The sequence below is a fragment of the Pocillopora damicornis genome, chromosome 6 (assembly GCF_964200805.1).
Source record: "Pocillopora damicornis chromosome 6, jaPocDami1.2, whole genome shotgun sequence".
Lineage (NCBI taxonomy): Eukaryota > Metazoa > Cnidaria > Anthozoa > Scleractinia > Pocilloporidae > Pocillopora > Pocillopora damicornis.
The window spans coordinates 20,456,532-20,477,212 of NC_142675.1; the positions used below are offsets into that span (position 1 = coordinate 20,456,532).

General features: G+C 38.6%; 4 protein-coding genes across 5 annotated transcripts; 1 reads left to right on the top strand and 3 right to left on the bottom strand.

The window, feature by feature from the left end:
- Positions 1-172: 172 nt before the first annotated feature.
- LOC113675379 (UDP-glucuronosyltransferase 2A2) lies at positions 173-6,327 on the bottom strand. The gene is made up of 5 exons (XM_089209206.1): positions 6,068-6,327; positions 3,442-4,042; positions 2,509-2,715; positions 1,412-1,700; positions 173-1,184 (listed from the first exon to the last, which is right to left on the bottom strand). Exons 1-5 carry the CDS (start codon positions 6,209-6,211, stop codon positions 902-904), a joined length of 1,524 nt encoding a protein of 507 aa, XP_089065332.1. The 5' UTR covers positions 6,212-6,327; the 3' UTR covers positions 173-901.
- A 2,107-nt stretch (positions 6,328-8,434) lies between these two features.
- Positions 8,435-12,728, bottom strand: LOC149044363 (UDP-glucuronosyltransferase 1A7-like). Its single transcript, XM_089209207.1, has 5 exons — positions 12,545-12,728; positions 10,927-11,527; positions 9,742-9,948; positions 8,973-9,261; positions 8,435-8,732 (listed from the first exon to the last, which is right to left on the bottom strand). The coding sequence occupies exons 1-5, from the start codon at positions 12,686-12,688 to the stop codon at positions 8,450-8,452; spliced, it is 1,524 nt and encodes a 507-aa protein (XP_089065333.1). The 5' UTR covers positions 12,689-12,728; the 3' UTR covers positions 8,435-8,449.
- A 98-nt stretch (positions 12,729-12,826) lies between these two features.
- Positions 12,827-17,885, top strand: LOC113675313 (uncharacterized). 2 transcript variants are annotated; one of them, XM_027191874.2, is made up of 7 exons: positions 12,827-13,569; positions 13,913-13,980; positions 14,452-14,615; positions 15,196-15,279; positions 15,954-16,027; positions 16,131-16,198; positions 16,711-17,885. In XM_027191874.2, the coding sequence occupies exons 1-6, from the start codon at positions 13,421-13,423 to the stop codon at positions 16,192-16,194; spliced, it is 603 nt and encodes a 200-aa protein (XP_027047675.2). In that variant the 5' UTR covers positions 12,827-13,420; the 3' UTR covers positions 16,195-16,198; positions 16,711-17,885. The 2 variants fall into 2 exon arrangements, with proteins under 2 accessions (XP_027047675.2, XP_089065334.1); XM_089209208.1 differs by having other exon boundaries at positions 13,274-13,569; positions 16,131-16,223.
- On the bottom strand, positions 16,806-20,516 carry LOC113675312 (thioredoxin reductase-like selenoprotein T1b). Its single transcript, XM_027191873.2, has 5 exons — positions 20,329-20,516; positions 19,091-19,334; positions 18,371-18,458; positions 17,919-18,019; positions 16,806-17,268 (listed from the first exon to the last, which is right to left on the bottom strand). Exons 2-4 carry the CDS (start codon positions 19,220-19,222, stop codon positions 17,919-17,921), a joined length of 321 nt encoding a protein of 106 aa, XP_027047674.2. The 5' UTR covers positions 19,223-19,334; positions 20,329-20,516; the 3' UTR covers positions 16,806-17,268.
- Between the last annotated feature and the right edge of the window lie 165 nt (positions 20,517-20,681).

Below are 20,681 nucleotides of genomic sequence, written 5' to 3' on the forward strand. Positions count from 1 at the left end.
GGCCTTTTTCTGGTTCGTTTTTTTATAAATGTGCGCGCGGGACAGTAGGTGCCATATGACCAATGGAATTACTACTGTTAAGTAATTAATCGCTGAAGGCGAAGTAAATATTGTTAAATAATCCCAGGGACGTAGTCTCTGAGATTATTCAGTAATGTTCACTGAGCCTGAGGTGAATAATTGTTTCTGTTTAATTGTTCAGCTACTTTCGAGTTCTGTTGTAAATCGTTTTGTTGTTGAAACCATTCTGTTACAACTAGAACTAAACATGTTTATGTAGTTCGAGAGCAGAAACTTCATATATTACTTTTGGAAAGTGTTACCCCAAACTTAGAAGTATCGTTTGTGCCCTTCAAAACTATATTTTCTTTTATCTAATTGATTACTCCCTGCGTAACATTGACAAAACGTGAGGCAGCTATTTTGATATTTAGCATCCCTGCGATAATCAACCAGAGCGTGTGCATTCCCCTAGAAACTGGAGCAATTCTACCAAAATCATTTCCCAGATAGCTGTTTCAACATCCTAGTATCTTGTTAAAAAGCGACAGTAGAAGAAATAATTTTGATCGGTGCACAAATGAAACGTAGAAAAGAAACAATAAGTCGTATGTCTAATTAATGATACACTCATTATCACCGTATTACCAAGGCTTCGTAGCGGCACAAAGTAAGATGTCGCTTTGATGAACCACACAATACCTTTGAAGTTCATTTTATAAATGTACATATGTATATTTTAATGAAAAAAAAGCATTTTTCGGGTGATGGATGATGTTTCATTTGAAACATGTTTTGTTTTCATAAAAAAAAAATATAAAAAAAAACAATTTCAAAAGCATCGTGTCATCAAAGCGATATACCACTTTTGAAATAGCAGTCAAGCTTGTGTTTCTGTATTTCATTCTTTCTTGGGTTTGTTTTCAGTCAGCTTGCAACACAACCGACGGCAGCATCTACATGCAAACCATATCGCAACGATAATCAATGTTACTATGGCAACAAGAAATGCCATGACGTCGAGTAAGTAGTGTTGGTACCAAGGGATGTTAAACACCTGAGCTCTGAGGTGCTGAGCTCCTCCATGTTTGATTACATACTCCAGCCAATCAGCGGTTTCTTCTAAAGGTGTTCGTCGACGATCCTTTAACAGGCTAGAGACGTGAAGCACTTTTGTTTTAAATCTAAGGAAAGGAAGGCAAATGATCACATTTTATTCAGACGTACCATAATGCATTATTCAAAGTACACCAAGGAGATCTGCGATACTTGGACTATTCCCGCGACAGTGGTCTCCTCCTTAGCCGCTCGTTACAAGTTCATGCAACATTGCGTGACTTTCTTTAAAGCGGCTGTGAAGAAGACCACGTGACAGCTGTAACATCGTTATTTCACGGTACATCAGTCATACCTGGGTTCACTAATAACGCGTTGAATTGTGTCAAAAAGCTCCTGAGCGTTACAGCCTTTAGGATCCACAGCCAAACCAATACCCAAATTTTCTGCTTGCTTGGCATTGTAATGTTGGTCTGCATATTGAGGGAAAGCTACTAAAGGAACTCCGTGGTATGCTGACTCATAAAGGCTGTTGTGTCCAACATGGGAGACAAAAGCTTTGATATTCTTGTGAGCCAATAGATCATTCTGAGGTAACCACTCCGCGACTTTAATGTTAGATCCCAAGAACGATGGAATATAACCTGTGAGAGAAGATAACAGGTTATAGGAAACACAAGGAATAAAATTGTGTCAACAATCCGCAATAAAATAGTCGCAGACAGATTAGCGTTCGGATCTTTTTCTGTAAGGGAAAGCAGCGTGAGAGCAAACAACTAGTTATACGAAACACAAGGAATGAAATTGTGTCAACAATCCACAATGACAACCGAAAACAAATCGGCATGCGGATCTTCTCCGTTAGGGACAGCTGTGTATATAACGCTTAGGCTTCTCATGGGAGCTACGTTCGATTTTCCAAAGTTGTTATTTGCTAATCTATCCAATCTTCCCATCCCGATCAACCATCCTTCTGTTCTTGGCATATTGATTTTCATTCAGTGCGTATACGCGTGCACGTGTTTGTTTTCTTCATCTTACCGCACTGGTAGTTTTCTGTTCTCAGTAAGCCGAGGAATCGCAATGTCACGACCTAATGTAACTCACTGGCATTACATTGTTATTTGGCATAGTAATTAAGGAATTTCAATACGTACGAAAACGAAATCGTGTCACTTAGGTAAAAGGAATAACCTTGATCATTTAACTTCCATGAGTGACCAAGACAGAATTTCTCCTTACAATATCAATACATAATCAAGCAGACAAGTGATGAGAAAAAAGAAGGAAATTCAATTAGAGGACTACAAGTGGATTCAATACCAAATTCTCCAAACTGACATCATGAGTATTTTATGGCAGACAGTAGGAAGAATTACTAATGAGATCTTGAGGATAAAGGGGTGAAAGTAAACGTTTAAAGGAAAGTAGTGATAAAAATACTGTAGATACCTTTAAGTCTCCAAACAACTCTCTGTTTCAATTTTCCAAATGCTGTTGCTAACATGTCCACAACTGTTCTTGGAAGAATCGAAGCCAAGTTTGATCCAAAGGAAACAATAATAAAACCATCCCCTCCTGGATTATCGACGAATTCTTCTAGATCAGGAGGGAGTGGTTTACCTTCTCTGACACTCAGTGGTCCAACCATAATATTCCCTTTTCAAAATAATACGAACAGAGATGAAACATTCACGAATGCGTTTTATTTACCAACAGAGACTAAGTTAAGAAGTTGAGATATTTTAAGGCTTTCCTTTCTTTTTCTTCTTTTCCTTATATTTTTTCCATTGCTATCCCCCTGCATTTTCACTCACCTTGGTTTCACTTTCACAGCTTGTTTTGGAGCGTCACGCAACAACCCTCGTGACATCCCCAAGAAAGGACATTATTACCCACCCTATTCTTTTTCTGTGATACACATGCCGCGCTTATCGACGGCGTAACGAGGAGAGGTCTTATGACGCCCGTGTCCCCCCCCCAGCCCTTTGCGCGGGGGGGGGGGAGGAGGAGCTGTTTTACGTCGACAACAAACAAACTTTACAATTGAGGTGGCAAAAGGGGACGTAGCAGAAGAATCTACGCGGTATGCATCACTCATTGTTCATCCGAAAAATTCACTTTCGGTAAAACACAGAATGGATGTCGAAATGACAGTTAGGTAGATACCCTAGGTGTGATACTGTGTAACACCTCTCTCCACCTCCCCTTCCTCCACCCCCCCTTCCTCCACCCCCCTTCCTCCACCCCCCTTCCTTTGAAATAGTTAAGTACACCCCTGCTGATACACCATTTTGCCCTTTAAACTTTAAACTTTAAACCAAGAGACATTCTGTTGCTTTAAACTGAGTACCATCCGGCATAATGAGGTTGAGAAAAACTTACCTGGCAAAAGAGGTTGGGTGAACTCTATGGCAAAATCTGCTCTGATTAAAACAAGTTCCACACCATCGACAGTCTCCTGGAAGCTCTTATCAGTTGTAATGTTGTATTTGAGTTTCAAGGCATTCATTGGCCTTGCCAATAACAGATCTTTACAGAAACTTAGTCCAATGTACACGACTACATTGGTAACTCGTTGCAAAAATGTCATTTTGTCCGTGAACCCCGGAAGCACCATCAAAGGGATGTAGGAAAGAGGTGTAGGTATCATATGATCAAAAGGGCTATTAGGACTCACAAAAATCTGTACCCTTGGAATGCCAAGGCGGTCACCAATAAGGGCACCACATACTCCAAGCACGTCGTACACAAGAAGATCATAGCCCCTAAGTTCCTCCATAAGCTTTGTATCGTTTAAAACACTATCGCACACGGTGGATATTACCTCCATCAGTTTGGACACAAGCCGAAACTTGTCACCTTCCAGTTCGAGCTTTAGCATATCATTTTCCAAGAAGCCAGGCTTATACGGTACTTTGAAAATCTTGTGTTGTACTCGGTCACTAAGCTGAACTTTCTCAGTCGACGGAATGACCATTGTTACCTGGCATGAAACACAAAAAGTCAACTTTCTGGAAAAGAGGTACTCTGATCCCGAAGAAAAATAAATGTTGCGCTGGATATCTTATATCAGTGTGGGGTAAAAGACTACAGCGAAACAAGAAAAGGTATGAAGATTGATTGATCAAGACGCTATCCAGATAACAAGTGAAAAATCAACAAAAGACTTCTTGATTCTCTCTTAAAACTGTCTGTTTATTCTCTCTTAAAATTGTCTGTTTATTAGTCTGTATTTCGAAACGTTTGTGTGACAGGTGTACAAAGGAAAGTGAGAAAGTAGAGTTGAATTTGTGCCCAGTTTTAGCTGGGATTCCCTCTGCCCCCACATTGTGCGCTGGCCATGCAAGTTCTACTCTGAAGTCTGTAACTCGCACTGATTGAGTCCCTTCTATGAAGAGGTTGGACTAGCCCGCCATTAACAGTCCGCTGTCCGTAGTCTATACTGCGATGTCTATGTTCTATTATTTCTGAGTCTAAAGTCATTGGCAGAATACCTTTTAAAATAAAGTTTAAGAAGCTGACATGTACTCTCTTATTCCAAAGTTTATTCCATGCAATGAAAGAAAAACGCTTTCAAGTGAGAAACATCACTTGAGAAATATCATTTTGATTTTCGACATGACCAATCCAAGGGATTTTAAACTTCATAATCTCTTGGCCCAATCGCGTGCCAGCGAAAATTTCATTCTGGTCCCCTGGGCGCTTTTCCTTTCTCCCTATTTTTAAGAGAAAAGCACCCTGGGAACGAAGTTGCGGAAATGGTCTCCAGAGATGGGTTACTCCTCGACTATCTCGGTAAGGGAATGAATGAAGGGGGTAATTTCTAAAGAAACTGTGGCGTTGTGTCGGTGGGAGAGGGTAATTTTGTATTATCACCTGAGTTGATAATGTAAATTTGTCACCGTTAAGTTAAAGGGCTAAGCGTTTTAAAGCTAACGTTTCGAGCGTTAGCCCTTCGTCAGAGCAAAGGACGAAGGGCTAGTTAACGCTCGAAACGTCAGCTTTCAAACTATTAATAACTCCCAAGATCTCATTAGTAATTCTCCTTACTGTCTACCATAGAGATCTTGGGATGTTAGTTTGGAGAATTGTGTATTGGATCGACTTATAATCCCCTAACTGATATTTTTCTTTATTCTCGTCACCTGTCTGCTTGATATTGTATTGATATTGTAAGGAGAAATTATGTCTTGGTCACTCATGGGAGTTGAAGGGTTAACGCTGGCCAATTTACGTTATCAACTCAGTTGACAATATCCAATTATCTTGGTAGGAGTTTGAGTCCGAGTTTTCTCAATTCTTACCCTAATTGTATCCGATTTAAGACCATAATAGTCAAAATCTAAACCCGTACGTTTTTGTAATCACAAAGCACAAAAATCAAATGCTTTAGGGCCGTACATGCCTCTGTCACTACTGTCAGAAAAATTAACCCCCGCGAGGGTTTAATTGACAGCCAGTAGGCGACTATTTAAAGAAATCAGTCAATCGTGGAATAGACCTTAGTACCAAAATAATGGTTTTCTATACGTTTTTGTAATTCAAATTGTAAATTTCCACAAAAAACGTCTTTGTAATGCATGTTGTAGTAATCTCTGCCTCTTAAAATTCAATTATTCGCAAGATATTGCGCAGATCAGGGTTTGCTTCACTCTTAAATAAACACACAACTATTTGCATGATGTCGACGTCACGGGATGATTTGCTATTTAACATGACTTTGATCAATTTTACCTCTTCTTAGTTTTGGATCTTATGGACTATAAAGTGTCATGACGGTTATCGCGGTAAATGCTATTAGCTTCTGTGTCTCACTGTATATCCAGATAAATCAAGTGAAGGTAAAGATAATGGTAATCCCCTACATCGAGCCATGTTGAGCCGCTAAGTGTTGTTTTGCTATTTGTTCATCGCAACCTTAACACATTTCAGGCGAAAAAGAATATGTAATCACTCTAAAGAAGGTTTATTAACCTTCCACCGCAGATTTTGATCAAAATTCCCCTACCTCGTGTCCTCGAGAAGCCAATTCTTCCAGAATACTCCTTAGGTTCATGTATTGTGATTTTCCTATCGTGCAAAAGGCAACAATTCGAGCTGAAAAAGCCGAATTGACCGTCAATGATAGTAAAAGCAAAGCAAGCAACGCCATCTTTGGGCTGAAACTCTTTCAATGCTAAGTTTGCTGCGTCAGTCGGATTACTTTGATAAGTAGTCACGCAATCTGTTAGAACCAGATCTAATAAATAATGATGAAATGAAAGAGAAAACAATAGCATAATGCAATATTGACCCTAGATATATTTCCGGCGATAACGTCACTACTCCACGGTCCATGTTGGGCAGGAGTTTCCCGGACATGGACCTATCTTTTTCTCCGAAAAACCAAAGTAATTTGCAAGTGGATCTACCTAGAATACAGACCTTACCGGGGAGAATCGTATGGTAAATTGCTCGGCTCAAATTCATGACTTTAAAACTAAAAACCAAATAATTATCATTCGGCCCATTCTTACTCAATCAACAAGCAAGTTGAAATTAGAAGATCCTCGCAGCTAAGAACACTACTGAAACTAGTAGTTGTAAATAGGACCTGAAAAAAATTTCAGGCCCATACGGGATTTGAACCCATGACCTCTGCGATACCGGTGCAGCGCTCCATTTGTAGAGCGCTGCACCGGTATCGCAGAGGTCATGGGTTCAAATCCCGTATGGGCCTGAAATTTTTTTCAGGTCCTATTTACAACTACTAGTTTCAGTAGTGTTCTTAGCTGCGAGGATCTTCTAATTTCATCTTTCCACCGCAGTGCAAATATGTGAATTTTCATATATCTAAATCTTCATTCACTCGGATGTTTATTTATTTGTACCCAATTCATTGACCAGCTCCCAGTTGGCTTGTTAGCTCAATTTGTAGAGCGCTGCACCGGTATCGCAGAGGTCATGGGTTCAAATCCCGTATGGGCCTGAAATTTTTTTTTTTTTTTTTCAGGTCCTATTTACAACTACTAGTTTCAGTAGTGTTCTTAGCTGCGAGGATCTTCTAATTTCATCTTTCCACCGCAGTGCAAATATGTGAATTTTCATATATCTAAATCTTCATTAACAAGCAAGTTATTAAATGAACGCCGCGCTTTCTCTTCGTTTCTTTTTCCATTTTGGATCTCGTGGGGCCGTATGCTGGGTTAGGCAGCTTTTTCTGACCTTTCCTGAATGTGTTTAAGAGATTCTCCCCTTTTTAAAGAGATGATCGGAGGTTTTGTAGAAATTGTTTTCAGCAAGGACTGATTGTGTATCAGACTCCAGTATTATGACAGAAGGCAATAAACGTTCGTGACCCTTTGGCTTTTGTACGTGTATGTTCAGGTCTCTTTAATGTTCCACATCGACGGCAGAATAGCTCATTGCTCACAAATTCTTTTCCACATTTGTTGTAGAACATCGTAATACACTTAGTACGGTTTAGTCCGTTCGCAAAGTGAGTCTAAGGTAACCTTATGCAACCCAGTGCGATACGATGTGCTGTATCGTCACAAAGTGCTGACTTCTAGCGCAAGTGTCACGCGACAATATTCTCCTCGATTTGCAAAATTTTCTGGATTTTGGAAAGATTCTTGGATTGAGAACTATTTTCGATTTTCGTGAATGTTATTTGTGAATCTATGATTTGAACCAGGATTTAAAATTGTTTTCTCGATTTGACAAACTTTTTAAAAGCGATTTGTCTAAAAGATGTTGATTCCGAATATTTTTTCGGTTTTACAAAATATGTTTGGATTGTCCCTTTTCGGCTTCCGTATTATTCAGAAACGTTCACAGAGCCTGAGGTGAATAATTGTTTTTGTGTAATTGCTCAGGCGCTTTCGAGTTCTGCTGTAAATCGTTTTGTTGTTGAAACCATTCTGTTACAACTAGAATTTAACAGGTTTAAATAGTTCGATCAGCAGAAACTTCATATCTTTCTTTTGAAAAGTGTTACCCCAAACTTAGAAGTATCTTTCGTGCTCTTCAGAATTGTATTTTCTTTTATCTCGTTGATTACTTCCTGCGTAACATTGACAAAACGCGAGGCAGCTATTTTGAAATTTAGCATCCCTACGATAATCACCTAGCGCGAGGTGATTATAGCGTGATATGACCCACTTCTCGACCAATCAGAGCGTGTGCATCCCTCTAGTCACCGCAACAATTCTACCAATTTCATTTCCCAGATAGCCGTTTCGACATCCAGATGTCGTAAAAAGCGACAGTAGAAGAAATTATATTTTGACTGGTGCATAAATCAAACGTTTCAATCCTTGTTAGAAAAGTAACAACGAGTCGTATGTCCTAATTAATGATACACTCATTATCACTTTAGAAATAGCAGTCAAGCTTGTGTTTCTGTATTTTATTCTTTCTTGAGTTTGTTTTCAGTCAGTTTGCAACACAACCGACGACAGCATCTACATGCAAACCATATTGCAACGATAATCAATGTTACTATGGCAACAAGAAATGCCATGACGTCGAGTAAGTAGTGTTGGTACCAAGGCATGTTAAACACCTGGGCTCTGAGGTGCTGAGCTCCTCCATGTCTGATTACATACTCCAGCCAATCACCGGTTTCCTCTAAAGATGTTCGTCGACGATCCTTTAACAGGTTAGAGACGTGTAGCACTTTTGTTTTAAATCTGAGGAAAGGAAGGCAAATGATCACATTTTACTGAGACGTACCATAATGCCGCTATTCAAAGTACACCAAGGAGATCTGCTGATACTTGGATTATTTCCACGACAGTGGTCTCCTCCTTGGTCGCTCGTTACAAGGTCATGCAACATTGCGTGACTTCCTAAAAAGCGGCCGTGAAGAAGATTACGTGACAATTGTTACATCGTTATTTCATTAGTAAGGTACTGTACATCAGCCATACCTGGGTTCACTAATAACGCGTTGAATTGTGTCAAAAAGCTCCTGAGCGTCACAGCCTTTAGGATCCACAGCTAAACCAATACCCAGATTTTCTGCTTTTTTGGCATTGAAATGTTGGTCTGCAAATTGAGGGAAAGCCACTAAAGGAACTCCGTGGTATGCTGACTCATAAAGGCTGTCGTGTCCAACATGGGAGACGAAAGCTTTGATATTCTTGTGAGCCAACAGATCATTCTGAGGTAACCACTCCACTGCTTTAATATTAGATCCCAAGAATGATGGAATATAACCTGTGAGAGCAGACAACTAGTTATAGGAAAGACAAGGAATAAAATTTTGTCTACAATCCACAATAAAATAGCCGCAGACGGATTAGCGTTCGGATCTTTTTCTGTAGGAGAAAGCAGCGTGTATGCACGCCTCACACATTCGTCAACAAACATTTATTTTAAGTGCAAGGCTTAATTAGGCTTTTCATGGCAGCAACGGACGATTTTCAAAGTTGCTTTTTTTCTCGAGAGAAAGTTTAAGTCGTTCCAGTCTTTTCATCCTTTTCAACCATCCATAATGTAGTGATAGTTTTCTGTTTCCTTCAAACTGAGAAACGATTGGAAATTCTGAAAGTCACGACCTAATGTAAATCTTTAATTGTTATTTGGTAGAGTGAGGAATTTCCATCAGTGCGAAAACAAAACTGTGTCATTTAGGTAAAAGAATTATTTTAAAGTAAACGTCTAAAGGAAAGTAAATATAAAAAATATCATTGATACCTTTTAGTCTCCAAACAACTCTCTGTTTCAGCTTTCCAAACGCTGTCGCTAACATGTCCACTACTGTTCTTGGAAGAATCGAAGCCAAGTTTGATCCAAAAGAAACAATGATAAAACCATGCCCTCCCGAATCATTTACGAATTCTTCTAGATCAGGAGGGAGTGGTTTACCTTCTTTGACATTCAGTGGTCCAACCATGACATTCCCTTTTGAAAGTAACGCGGACAAATATGCAATATTTAGGAATGTATTTTGTTTAACAACAGAAACAAAGTGAGGAAGTGCAAATCTTAAAGGCTTAAAGGAGCCCTGGATTTCCCGTTTCCCCCCCCCCCCCCGCCTCTGTTAGAGGACTATTTAAGTCCCAACAAAAAAACTTTATAATCCAGGTGGTAGGAAAGAATAAAGCAGAAGAATCTACGCAGCATGCATCAGTCATTGTTCAATCAAAAATAAATGTTACTGTAAGTTCTAAGTGCGAAAACTTTTTCGTGTTGGATTCTTTGCGAGTTTGAAATTCATTATATAAGTCTTTTCAACCCGTGACGTGCGAAAGTTTATACTTACTGTTTCATTAGCGCCCTTTTATCATTTTACTTCCACCTCATTGCCGCCTTATTGCTACTTCGCATAATTTATCGATGTACATATAGCAGTAATATGCCTGTTTTCTCGTTTTTTCGCGCTTAGCGCAGTTCAGTAACGTACCGCTGTTTTTTGCTCGTCCTCTTCTTTTTCTTTTTTTTTTTTTGACCTTAGCAGTTTCACAATTGCAGTATCAATCTTTTTCTTTTCTGTGGCCGTAACAATGCAAGTGTTTTATATTCCTCTTTCTGTCGTGTTGTTTATTTCTTTATATCATGTATTGTGTAACTTTTGAAATCGTTTGTTATTTGAGTTTCAACCTACGTCATTTACGCCGTTGAGGAATTAAAGTGAATTGTATTTGTTTCTACACGACGTGGAGTTGTTTATTCCGTGGCCAAAAATTTCGCGTAGTGCAGTTTCAGTCACTTTCAGTAAAAAAAGCGAGCGTGAATGTCAAAATGTCAGTTAGGTAGGTATCGTTGGTGTGGCAAGATAAAACCAAATAGAAAACCACCAGCTAAGTCCCCATTAGTACACAATTTCGTTCTAGCTTAGACTGAGTACCATCCGGCATAATGAGGTCAGGGAAAAATTACCTGGCAAAAGAGGTTGAGCGTACTCTATCGCAAAATCTGCCCTGATTAAAACAAGTTCCACGCCGTCAACAGTCTCCTGGTAGCTTCTTTCAGTTGTGATGTTGTATTTGAGTTTCAAGGCATCCATTGGTCTTGCAAATAGCAGATCTTTGAACAAGCCTAGTCCAATGTACGCGACTACGTTGGTAACTCGTTGCAAAAATGTCATTTTGTCCGTGAATCCTGGAAGCACCATCATGGGGATGTAAGAAAGAGGAGTGGGTATCATATGGTCAAAAGGGTTATTAGGAGTCACCAACATTTGTACCCTCCGAACACCAAGGCGGTCACCGATAAGGGCACCACATACTCCAAGTACATCGTACACAAGAAGATCATAGCCTCTAAGTTCCTCCATAATCTTTGTATCGTTCAAAACACTTTCACACACGGTGGATAGCACCTCCATCATTTTGGATAGAAGCCGAAACTTGTCACCTTCTAATTCGAGCTTCAGCAATTCATTTTCCATGAAGCCAGGCTCGTACGGTATTTTGAAAATCTTGTGTTGTACTCGGTCACTGAGCTGAACTTTCTCAGTCGACGGAATGACCATAGTTACCTGGAAAGAACACAAAAATTCAACTCTCTCGGAGAAAAAAAAGGTACTCTGACCACAAAGAAAAAAAATACATCAGTCTGGAACTCCTATAGGAGAGCATGGCGAGAGACTTCAGCGAAGCAAAAATAGGTTCGACAAATAATTTATCCAGAGTCTATCGAAACAACAAGAGATAAAAACTAAGAACAAACGAAATTTTGAAAATACTACGGATGAGCTGCTCCCCGAGTATCTATTATTTTGAATTATTTTGATAAGGGTTTGACACCCAGTTTTCCCAATTCTGACTTTAAACTTTGTCCGATTTAAGACCACGATTGTCAAAATCTAAACCAGTTTTCCTTCTTAAAGACGTGAGCGATACCTTTGTCTCCTGCTGAAGTAAGGAATTACCACCCACAAGGATTGGATTGATAGACAGCTGCAGTAGGCGTGCAATTACGTTATTTAAGTACCCAAATACCAAAATTCAAATTGTAAATTTCCGTAATATCCGTCTTTTGTAACGCATGCAGTAGAAATCTCTGGCTCTTGATTTTCAATGCTTCACAAGATATTGCGCAAATAAGGGCTTGCTCGACTCTTGAATAAACACTCAACCAATCTCTATTTGCATAATATCACGACGATGTCACGGGAGGATTCTATTAATTTATTTTTTTTTTAATTTTGAATCTAAGAAGATATTGATCCATATCACCCCTGTTCAGTTGCATCAACCAAACTGATGGAAGGATTTTTGTATGTTATGAGGTAGCTGTTAAGTTTCGTAACGACTGACGTGGTTGATGTTAGCAGCTTTAATGTGTATCGAGATAAATCATGCGAAGTTAGCGATAAAGGTAATATTCTATGTTGAGCCAGCTGTAGGTGTCTCAGGTTTTTAGCATTTTTCCATCACTAGCTTAACAAATTTCAGACGAGAAGGTATATGAAGCCACTTGAAAGAAGGTTCAGGTTTTTTAACCCACCTTCGCAGACTCAGCCTATTTGACAATGACCAAAATCATCTCTTACCTCGTGTCCTCGAGAAGCCAATTCTTCCAGAATACCCCTTAAGTTCATATACTGTGATTTTCCTATCGTGCAAAAGGCAGCAATCCGTGCTGAAAAAGCCGAATTGACTGTCAATGACAGCAAAAGCATTGTCAACAACGCCATCTTTGAGCTGGTCCATATGCTTGATTTGCTGTGTTAGTCGGAGTACATAGTCACGCAATCATTACCAATTTATGAAAGATGATGCAAAGATAACATCATCCGATAGTGATCCCTGAAATATTTTTGGCTATGACGTCACTGCTCCACAGTCCGCGGACTGCGAGAGCCGAACTGTCCCCGTCCCCAGTAAAGGTTTTCTATACCAAAACAAAATAACATAGTGGGTGTAAGTCTCTACGAGACTTAACCCACAAAAAAGCATTTGCTCAATCCTTTGTATTTTGACGAGAAAGAGGGAAGGTGGGGGGGGGGGGGGAGTTTGGGCGTCGATAAGGCGGTTGAAAACCCGTCCAAACAAAAGAGACAACATAGAAAACTAATGTAAGATATACTTTATTCATCTGAATTTCGATTAAACGGATTTGGGATTTGGGATTTGGAGGATTAAAGGTTACAATCTGCAGTATTCGTGAAATATTTCCGTTTCTTAGTGTTACTATTATTTTCTTCTACAATTCTACAATCTTTCTAAAATAATATTGGGTTCTAACGAGCCTCATCTTCATGTTTGAGCGGGAGTTTCCCGGAAAAGGACCTATGGTTTTTTTCCCAGAAAAACGAAAGCACTCATCCGGCGTTAATCTACGTAGGGCACAGACTTCTGTGATTCTCTTTCAGTCATTAACCTAGAGATTGATAAAAACGCAGTCTTTGCAATTGTTCTCTTCTAATATGAGTTATTCGAGAACATACAGGAATTCAAACGGCGTCGGTGCATACAGGACAAACTTGAACGAAGGACAAAATGAACGCCAAGGTGCTACCGGAAGCCAAGCGGAACAACCACAACAACAAGAAACGGCCGCGCCGAGCCTAGAAAGGCGAGTTCTTACCCAAAAAAAAAAGGATTGAAACCCCCTTGCATTACAATGTATCGATCTTAGCATCATTTGTGGAATTAGTGGAATATTGTTCCCGAAGTTCTTGGTTAGTTATCAACGCCGCGAATCGACCGAATCGAATTTACCTTATATTTCCAAAAATATTATTTGACATGTTTGAATTGGTCAAACCATTGATCTGGGGTGTATAAATCACTTATGCTCCGTTGAATCTTCTTCCATATGATACGCTCTTTGAAATCAGTTGCCGTTCAGTAATTACTTTCATCGATTACTTGAAATTGCAAGTTTAAATGCTGAACAATTTCTATAATCACCCTAGAGTTAACAGGAGAGATGGATTCACCATGTTTAGACCAGACGAAAAGAAGAGGGCTCATTTGACGGAAAGTATGCTTTTTTAATCAATTACCCCTAAAATATCTGTTGTCAAATACTGCTGTGTTAAAAAAAGAACTGTTTGTATCATGTAGTTCTAATTCATTTCGATCAGGGACTTAATTTGTCAACTGCCTATTCTTTAAATTTTGGTGGAAAAAAATGAAGGCGAAGGACATAGTGAAGAAGTGGATTGGTTTTTCTCGTTTGTTTGGGGGCACGTGATTTTAAACATTCTCCTTTAGTCTGAGATGCTCAAAACAGCAGTTTTTTCGAAGAACATTCACTCTTATTAGCCTGCTGTCCTTTAAAAACACCCCACTCCCTAGCCTGTTAAATTTGTAAGAACTGCAGTTGTCAGTATAGGTTTAAGTTTGATTCAGTCAAGAGCAGTCCACTACAACTCAGCGTAGACCAGTCCAGCAAATGTGGAAAATGTAAACATCAGTCCATTATAAACTGGGTTTACAACTTTTAATGCAGTGGCTAGGAGGGAAGAAGAAGATGCAAGGGCTCACAGAGAGGCCAGACGTGTACAACATGTTCATGAAAGACCTGCCAGAGTGGGTGGTACAACTGGGTACTCCACAGTCGTGAAGCAGAAACAGAAGGCTGTTACATCGGCAAGCAAAGGGCTAGAAATGCAGGTGATCACCTCTTATATATGAGTTGTGGTTACTAGAATGATGTGCATAATTGGTGCAGCTTACCACATCCCAGTTTTTTAAAACAGTTTGACCACAGGTATTCCATCTCCTCTCAATTGAGAAGCTGATCCATGAGAGGTTACCTTCGGTCTTTAAACGATTTTTCTGAGTACCCATGAGTAACATTTGGGTGGAGTGAGGACTGAGAGAGCAAGTCCCCCCCCCCCTCCCCAGATAACCCAAAAATGCAGTAACCCTCAGAAAGGCTCAATCTCTGACCCGTGGAGGCCCAGCCTCAGGAGGTCTTGCCTACCACCTCTCCTACATAGAGGTGTAGTGAGGGATATTTGATTTCCATTGCTTCCCATGGAGATGCTAACTCAGGGCTCAGGGGATTAGGACATTTGTGATGTCTTGCTTGTTCAAGCTTGCAGTGGGCATTTTGGAGGGGAAAAATGGTTGGCACTGACTTCAGAAGAACAGGGAAACATGAACAGGAGTATTTTAAATATTTTTGCTATCGGTGGCTTGGTCTGTTTGCCAGTGACAGTTTTATCATAGTTGTGTTTGTTATGTTTAGAAAAAACGAGAACAATGGCAGAGAGAGAAGCGGGAAAGAGAGGAGAAAGAACTTCAAGAAAAGAAGGCAAAAGCAAGGGCTCAGGTAGAAATACTTCCCTTAACCCTTTAACTCCCAAGATCTGATTGTTAATTCTCCCCTATAGCTACTACACATTTCCGTGTAAATTAGTTATGAGAGCCTGAAGCTAGATCAAGATAGCAGCTTCTACCTGATAAGTTTGAATATTCTCATTACCTGTTTGCTGAATAATGTATGGATATTATAGGGAGAAGTTTCATGTTAATCACTTCTGGGTGTTAAAGGGTTGACCCTTTACACCCTTACATCAGTATGCATATTCTTCATTCTGTTCTCTGTACATTTCCTAAGGTGCTGACGAGGAGAAGTTGTTTTACAATCAAAAGCTTCTTAATTTGGTGCTCATCTCCATTTTTCTTATCACCTAAGTATGATTTATTAGAGTAATGAGAAATTAGATTCTAGTCACTCTTAGGGGTTTAACAGTAAACAAAGTATGTAACTGTAGGTTACAGTGATCAGGCATCAACACACAGTGAATACCCTACTTGCAATGCATCCTTAATTTCAAGTGATTTCATTTACAAAATAACTTTGTTTGTTCTTTCTTGTTCTTTACTTCATTTATGTTTATCTTGCATTTGACAGACTACAATATTAACTAAGTTGCATTTAACAGAGTTGTAAATATCATTGTTGTTCAATACTGAATCCATTTTTAATCTCCTTTACTAAAGTCAGAGAGGAATGAAGCTCTGAGGGCTGTTAGAGGTCAGGAAGCCATGGAGCGACACAGGAATGACCACAGATCGTAAGTAATTATCTAGTTTACGATGATAAAAATGTAAGAAACACATTATATATGCATTCTGTTTGATTTATACTTAAGCCTTTTTTTATTTTATCGTTCACAGGAAGAATCAAGAATTTCTGGATAGACTTGAGAGAGGAAGTGATAGATACAATTATTATCAATGAAAAGGTACAAAAATCAATTGATTAATGAGGTGTGTAGATTTCAAATATAAATGAAGTGCAAACTTTATATGGTTTGTGTCAGGCTGCTTAACAGTGAAAGGATTATGGCGAATGTTTGACATGAGTCCTATTTAAGTATCCAAACTCATGACCAGTTTCATGGTTAGATGCCCCACCTAGCTCTGATGACGAGTGTCTTGTATTCTGTTGTTAAGCATTTGATCCCCGAGAGTGATTAGTATCTAATTTCTCCTTTCTTTATCAGCCCCAAATCACATTAATAGGTCACAAAAATAATCACTAACTTAAGGAGTTCTTGATTTTTTAAAACAAATTCTCTTGTCAGTACCTTAAGAAATGTATTGGGAACTGTGGGGAGAATATGCAAACTGACATTTTTTGTGTTAAAGGTTTATGTCATGATCCACATCAACAATGACTATATCCTGATAATACTGGACATTATTAGAGTTATATCAATCCACTTTTGATAATGTTCTTTTATGGATCTTGCAGGGTGTGTATTGACTCTCCTGTGGACCTTGTTTAGCTTCTTCTCAGCATGTTTTTTTTGGGAAATTTGGTTTGAAACATTGAACACCAGACAGGACCATGTTTGAAATTTTTTATTATTATTTCTAAACATATTTACTTGAGTTATTCATATCCCTCCCACCCTAAATGCATTGTGGCATAGCACTTCTTACTGCCAGACAAATCAGATTACCAGTAGTTCAAATGGTCAATCCTGATTAAACAAGTTATATGTATGCACAGAAAGGTAAATAATTTTGTTAAAGAAAAAGAACAGTGTACTACATTAGACTAGCTACTTAATTTACACAATTGCTTTCTGATGGTCTATCAAAGGATCAATTCAAAAAGAAATTACAATTTTTTCCCATTGTTGTGTGAATTAAATACTATACAGCATATATATTTACTCCTGGTCATCAAACATTGACTTCCAAAAGAATGATTTTTCCCAGAGGGGGTCAGTTTGGAGCCAGTGGCACAACCACTTTTTGCTCCAAACGTCATAATCAGGGAGTCCTCATCTTGAAAGCCAAAGATCTGGAAAGAAAAGTGGAAAAGAAAAAATTACAAAGAGTGTCAAATTTGAGAGAACCTTCCCCCTATGTTCCTTCCTGTCCCAAACAGCATGGCAGCCACAGATATCAGTTTTCAGAGTAATTCCCTGTTCTTTTGCATGATGAAAGTAAAATTTCTGTAGCTTAGTGCTACATGCAGTAGAGGCTCCTGGCCTCCAATTACAGACATCCTTTCTTTTCTTCAATACATTTTCAACACAAGACAAGAATTAGTTTACCCTTGGCAAACCAATAAGGATAGGAGAAAAAGATAACTCTGTGTGCTACAATCTTGGTGAAAATGACTTGTTTTTTCCAGTAACTTCATCTCAATGACCAGGAGCAGGATGGTGAGACAGTTTAGTTTTCACCTCCCTTTTCATGAAGTTTTAATTAATTGTATGCTGGAGTATAATTATAATTCACCAGTAAAATCTCTTTTAAAATATGAAGTCAAAGACATAGATAGCAACTACACTACATGTAGAGAGAAGGAAAAAGAAAAGTTTGTTAGAACAGGTTCATTAGCTGTAATTAGAATCCTAAAGATATTGCAAGTATGGCAATGCAAGTAAAACATAATAAAAAAAAGGGGAAAAACTTTGTACTTCTGGTAATTACAAAAAGACTTACTTAATGTATAGGACTAAACTTGAGCTGATTTTCAATGATCTGATGAAGCTCACTGGGGTTTGGAAGGCGACCAGACTCAAGTTTGGACCAAATTGGCATATCTGAAAACAAATGAATAAATGGGGTAAGTTTCTAAAGAAACTGTGGTGCTGTATTAGTGGGAGAGTATAACAGGGTAATTTAGACTTATCAATTGAGTCGATGACTTGAATTAGCCACTGGAAAGAGTTTCAAAACTGACATCTAGAGTGTTAGCCCTTTGTCAGAGTAAATGTTGAAGGGCTGATGCTCAAAATGTCAGCTTTTGAGCTATTTACCGTGGCCAATTTACATTATCAACTCAGTCAATAACACTAAATATCTGAAATCAGAATGGGAATGAACTTTACATCTAGAGCTAAATTACATAACAACTGCAATTTTCTGAGGCAAAATTGTCAAAATGAACATACCATTAAGTGACACTTCAAAAGCTCCAGTGGATATTAACTGCCCTTCAATCATGTTTGTGACAAAAAATATCAGAATACAGGCATACATCTGTGTAATAAAACAAAAGAACCCTCATGACTTTTAGCTTTCTACAGTCCTTGTTGAAGACTTTGTGCTAAAAAATTAGTTATTTTAGGTAAGTGTATGTTTTCTGAGCAGAGGATTGCAGGTTAAGCTTTAAATTAGCCTGATTGATCATCCCTGCTGTAAGTCCACACAAGGGGCATGATGGTGGTATTGAAAGAAAAAAAAACTCTTGATAACTAGAATGTAACCAGTTGTATCTGTGATCAAATTTTACAGTTGCTTTCTACAAAAGGCTCCAAGAAGCCTGAAAATCATGATCAGTGGTGAAAGATCAATCAAATAGTCAAGAGTATTTTCTGAAGAATTTTTTTATAGGCACAACAAACACTAGCCCACAGATGGTTTAAATTGAGATCAAGACATTTTAAATGTAGAACTCTGACGTAAATAGCAAATGAATGAAAAACAAGTTGCAGAAACCAATGAAAATGCTGGTTGCAGGTGATTCCCTAGAATACTGGGCTAAGCATGTTGTGCAGTGTTCCAAGAAGACCAGTGGTTTGCTCAATAAAGAACACTAGTTGCTGACAGAGATTGGTTTGTAAACCTCCAAAAGGGTTTCTGACAGATTAAATACAAAACATCTTAAATACCTTGTTCTGTGTGGCCCAAATATAAACTTGAGGTGGGTCAATATTAAGACTTTCCCATATCTGTAACCGCTCACCAAGAAGAACAATTGCCATGACTGCCAATTTGGCAAGACTGAGAACACTAGCCAACATCTGACGGGGACGGGGTGGGGGATAATTGTCGCCTTCTATGCGAACTTTGGGAAAGTTTTGGTGAATGAATTGTGCATACTCTTCAAACACCTTTCTGTATCCTCAGGAATAACTAGAGAGCATGAGACAAGAGCAAACTAAGAATACAATGCCACAACGTTTTATCCAGGCAACAGGAGTCAAATTTATTCTGCTTTTGTTCACACAAATGGCATTTAGCTTAGATGAAGCATGTTCCCACCTATAATGAACATATTGTTGAGTGCAGCAGCTGGAGATTGGAGTTCCTACTTTAACCATTTTAGTATTCTTCATTATTTTAAGCACAACAGGTTAAAGAAATTTTAAAGCCAGTAGAGTAATCTTTATACCTGTTAAATTTTCAGGAATTCCAGCTGATTTTAGGCAGTGATATAGGGTGCTACAGGCGGTAAATTTTACTGGTTACCGCCTGAAATGGAAGTAATTGTGTTTGAATAATAAATCCAACATTGAAATCAAATTGACATAACTAAGGTAAGCTAAAACATAATTTGAACCTGAGCTAAAAATTATTTTCTGCTATCAATATTTTCGCATAATATCAAATAAAGTATTTTTTAACACATGGCATGAACAATCGATACACGCGAACACGTGTCCTGCTTTGTCAGATCTTGTCAAGTGTTCAAGGCTACATGCATGTCCTAAAAAGTTCATCAACCAAGTATTATGTCCATATTATCGTTAATGGCAAAGAAAGTTCCTTCGAACTTTAAAATTAAACAATAACTTCCTTCTACTAAGATCTAAACAGAATACCCTTTTAAAAAATTCGATCCTAAGGAAATTAATATTAAACCTTGCTAATACTTCACTAAAACTCAGTGAGACTTCTTATACTTAATAAGCGTCGTACACTTCAATACTGTTTTTGCTAAGCTTTTGCTGATAGACATTTGGTAGATCTTAACAAAAGAGAAACATAGGAAAACATTTAAACTAATCGTTATTTACACACAAAGATGAAGATTGTGATATTTCTGTGAACTGTAGAATCAATCGTAGTTACGTAAATCAATTTTCTCGGAATTCGAGGAACTCGATTGTTATAGTGAACCACTTACCAATACAAAAATTTGATCGTTGGTCCTGTAAATACAGCCGCTTTTTGTAATCTGTCCATTTTGTCTGGATTTGAAGCTTGAACATTGGTGGAAAATATGATTTCTTTCACGGTCATGAGAGAGAAAACCGACAATACGGCCGCAACGAGGTATACGCTCGACGCCATCTTGAAGACGGCTTCCTTCGTGACTTGCGCATTGTAAAACTCTGACGTAAGCGAGATGAAACTTGCACGCTATGATCACGAAGGGAGGACTGAGTACAGCCCTTACTGTGCCGTCCTTGCCGACTGTTTCGGGGGCTTTGTTGTACTAGCCGTGGAACGTAAAATTTGAGTGTGATTGTGTCTTTT